This window comes from Pteropus vampyrus, unplaced genomic scaffold (assembly GCF_000151845.1).
Source record: "Pteropus vampyrus isolate Shadow unplaced genomic scaffold, Pvam_2.0 Scaffold182, whole genome shotgun sequence".
Lineage (NCBI taxonomy): Eukaryota > Metazoa > Chordata > Mammalia > Chiroptera > Pteropodidae > Pteropus > Pteropus vampyrus.
Window position 1 is genome coordinate 2,508,700 of NW_011888963.1, and position 4,073 is coordinate 2,512,772.

Here is a 4,073-nt window from a genome sequence, read left to right on the forward strand (position 1 = left end):
GTAAAATCTATACAAAGTTAGAATTTTCGAAGGGTAGTGAGTGGTCACTGAGGAGTTAAGTGACTTATCTAAGATCACACAGTTAATAAATGATGAAGCTGAAATTTAAACTGTAGAAAATTTGACTACAAATCATACCAATTACAGAATATATATTTAAAAATGCCTTCAACAGAGCCTGTCACCAAAATAAACTGACTGAACAATAGCTAATATTTTATACTTTAACATTATATAACACTTAAAGAAAAGAAGCAAAAATTGTGATATAAATGGAGATGAAGAAGAAACACATCTGAGTTAAGAACTGATAGGATTTGTGAACTCATTTGATGTGAGGGTGGTAAAGCAGATGGAGAAGTCTAAAATTACTTTAGATGTTGAAATGTTCACATTTGACTAGACTGAAAAAAAAAAAATACAGCTTTCACATTCGAATCCACACAAAGGCCAGGAATACAGAATTTGAGATTGTCTTCTTATAGCTTGTCTTACTTTGGTTCTGTATTTCTGAGTTCTCAAGGTAGAGTGCATATATATAGTTAAACACAGAGTACAGAACTGAAAACTTGTGAATTTAAAAATAAATGCTATTAAAATCAGTTGTTATTATTTCACAAAATAATAAACATACTTTTAGAGTGCTACCTGGGTTGTAAATGATTGCAAGGTTTTTTATTTTTTAGATAAGATTGTAGATGCAAAAATGAAACGTGATAAATAAGGATAAATTAAGATTCTTTTCCCCTACCAAATATTCCATTTAAAGTTTGTTTCTAGCAAACATGTAAACAAACATGAAACATAAAATTCCTTCTGAAGTAAGTTCTTAGGTTTAATGATAACTGGAAATAAAGCAAAAGTTGCAAATAAATATACAAGTAAAAAGCCTTTGAGAACATGTAAAATTAATCCTTACATGTGTGTTCCAATTTCCTTCACTTCATGGTGTATGACATCATCAATACAACAATCAGGTTTAAGTTCAGCCACTGCAGCATTGGAGGCTGAAAGATTTAAACGCTGAGAGCTTGTCTGAAGATCAGCCTTGAAAGAAAGTAGTAAGAAAAATCCAAATGAGATTGGATGGAAACAATAGGGGAACAGGAACAGAGAACTAGAATGAAAAGGAAGCAACACTTCTCTGTGTAAATCTTTCTGTACAACTCTGATGCTTAGAACCATGGCAATGGTCCACAGTCACATGGACATAAAAAGTAAATAAAATCAACCAAGTAGTAGGGGGAATGAAAAGTTAAATACAAAAGGCTCACACTGCTATAGAGGGTTTTCCTGATTAGGTAAACCAAAGGACCTCAAACTGCATTCCAAAGAATGCAAAGCCACCAATAGTCTTCATCTATACAAAAATACTATAAAAAGAAACATGAGAATTTAAACAATTCATTGATAAAAATTGCCAACCCAAAAGTGAAAAAAAGGGAATTTTAAGAAATTGCCACCCAAAACCAACTGCAAAACAGAAAAAAACTGCAATACTCAAATTGAATTAAATACCCTTAAAAAACATTTGGGGATATGAAAAAACACCTTGAATTTAAAATTTCAAAACTAAAGCAAAAATTAAAACAAATTAAACAAATTGAACTCAAAAAGATAAAGACCATATCAGAAACAAAGACTAAATTGTAAGGCATCCACAGAAAGATAGATTTGAATAAAAACATGGTAAGAAGCACTAAAGAAAACCAGATAAAAAAGAACCAGTTTACATACAGAGTTTGTAAATGATAAACAATGAAAACTTTCCGGAAATAAAAGATTTGAATCTATAAATTGAAAGGGTCTACTTGGTATCAAGAAACCAATTCTGAAGCCTACAGAAAAAAACTGCCAGGGCCTGCAAAAAAAGTTATCAGATAACTTACAGAGCAAGAGAATTAAACTGGCATCAGTCCTCTCAACATATATAGTTAGGTAATAAAGGAGTCGCATTTTCAGAAAACAAAAAGAAAATGTAAAAAAAAAAGGATTTTAGCATTTTCAGAAAACATAAGGAAAGGATTTTGTATCTAGCAAAACTGTCCTTGCATAAAATATGTCCTTGCATAGGAAAACACTTTTGAACATGCAAGGACTCAGAGAATACTATATCCAGAGGCATGTTCTGAGCCATCTATGTGAGAACTCCCCATCCAATCGATATGCAAAAAAAAGGTAGAAAGATATGAGACAGAGAAAAAAGAAAGTAGTATAAGCAAAAGATGGGAGTTAAAGGATGCTATTAAAGACTAAAAGGTCTACAATAAGCAGCTAAGTATGAAAACAGGGAAAGAAAAAGGATTATAAAAGGCAGAAACACAAAGGTAACAACTAGAACAAAAATACAACCTTTCTAAACACCCCCAACAAAAAAACATTGAAAAAAATAAATGAACAATGAAAACACATTGCGTGGAGAAAAAAACATAGCAGATATAACATGATATGCTTAATATTTAAATATAAAATCATGTGGCATAGTTGAAACCAAGTACCTCAAACTTATCAATATATGTGAATGAATTTAATTCAGCTATTAAAAAATTCAATTTGGCTCACAAAGCAAGACCCAGTTATATGTCATATAAAAGAGACAAAAACAAAATGACTCAAAAGCTAAAAATAAAAAGACAAGCAAAGGCATACTAGGCAAAGAGAAACTGTAAGAAAATGGGAGTAGTGATTCTAATATCACAACTACAATTTAAGTAAAAAAATATTAAATGTAGCAAAGGGGGATACTTTTAGTGCTAAAAGCCACAATTCACAATGGAGAATAAGTATAAATATGTATACACCAAATGGCACAGACTTTATAAAGAAAAAAGTATAAGATATAAGGAGATATAAATAAAAACACACTAATCATTTAAGGTTAACAGGCCACATGTGGTACAAGACAGACCAAGTTGACAAAAAAAAGTAAGTAAAGATATAAAAGATCTAACAACACAATCAATAGGGTAAATAGTATAGATATACATATCCAGCTGATAACAGAAAATATAACTTCTCAATTATACATGGAATAGTCATTAAAAATTAATATTAGGTTACAAAGAAAACATTGGTAAGTTCTGTAAATAGAAATATAAGAACAACAGTCTGATTACAAAACAATAAAACTACTAATTATTAATTTAAAAAACCCATTTCAACCTGAAAAACCTTCTATTAAACAATCCTTGGGTAGAAAGGGAAACACAAAGAAAATTACAGAATTCTTTATAAAGTAATCATTATGAAAATGATACAATCAGAATCTGTAGGATATACCTAATGCAGTGAATTAGAAGAAAATTCACTTTTATCAATGGAAATAAAAGAATAAAAATAAACAAATTAAATCCCTAGCTAGAAAGCTAGAAAAAAGAACAAAGTAAATAATCAGAAGCACAAGGAAAAAGATAATTAAAAGCAAAAATTAATGACGTAGAGAACAGAAAAACATTTGCTATAAGGTAATAAAAAAGTTTTTTAAAAACAATATACAAACCAATAGCTACCTAAATTAATCAAGAAAAAAAGAAGCAAAAAAATTCAAAATAAGAAATGACCAAGGGAAAATAATACTGATACAGAAGAAAATTTAAGAAACTACGTTGTTGCAGACCTGTATGCAAATACATTTGAAAATCTACATAAAATGGATCATTTCCTAGAATAAAACAGTTTAACAAAATTTACACCATTAGAGATAGAAAACTTAAACAGACTAACCTCCATAGGAAAAAAGTGAAAATGCTATCAAGTAGTTTCCCCCACAAAACAGCACCAGAACATATGATTTTACAGGAGAACTCTACAAGCCCTCCAAGGACCAGATAGTCTAAATGCTTCATATATTGTTCCAAAGCGTTGAAAATGAAGGAAAATTTCCTAAATCTTTCATTTAAGAACTATAATATGGATACCTGAAACTTGATAAATAAACATAAAAAAGAAAAATATAGGCCAATATAATGCTGTACTTCCTATATTGTCTTAAGTGATTCTGATGTAAATAATTTAGATCTTAAGATCTATAAAAAATGTATATCATGAATCTGAATATCTATTTGTGACTAAGA

At 29.8% G+C, this 4,073-nt stretch overlaps 1 protein-coding gene across 7 annotated transcripts in view; it reads right to left on the reverse strand.

Moving 5' to 3' along the window:
* TRAPPC13 (trafficking protein particle complex 13) overlaps positions 1–4,073 on the reverse strand; it is a 36,269-nt gene that overhangs the window by 17,387 nt on the left and 14,809 nt on the right. For 5 of the 7 annotated variants that reach the window (XM_011371086.2, XM_011371083.2, XM_011371081.2 and 2 more), the window contains exon 6: positions 920–1,047. In XM_011371086.2, coding sequence (XP_011369388.1) covers positions 920–1,047 — 128 coding nt within the window. The remainder of the gene's footprint in view (positions 1–919; positions 1,048–4,073) is intronic. The other 2 variants (XM_011371082.2, XM_011371079.2) reach the window with 1 other exon arrangement.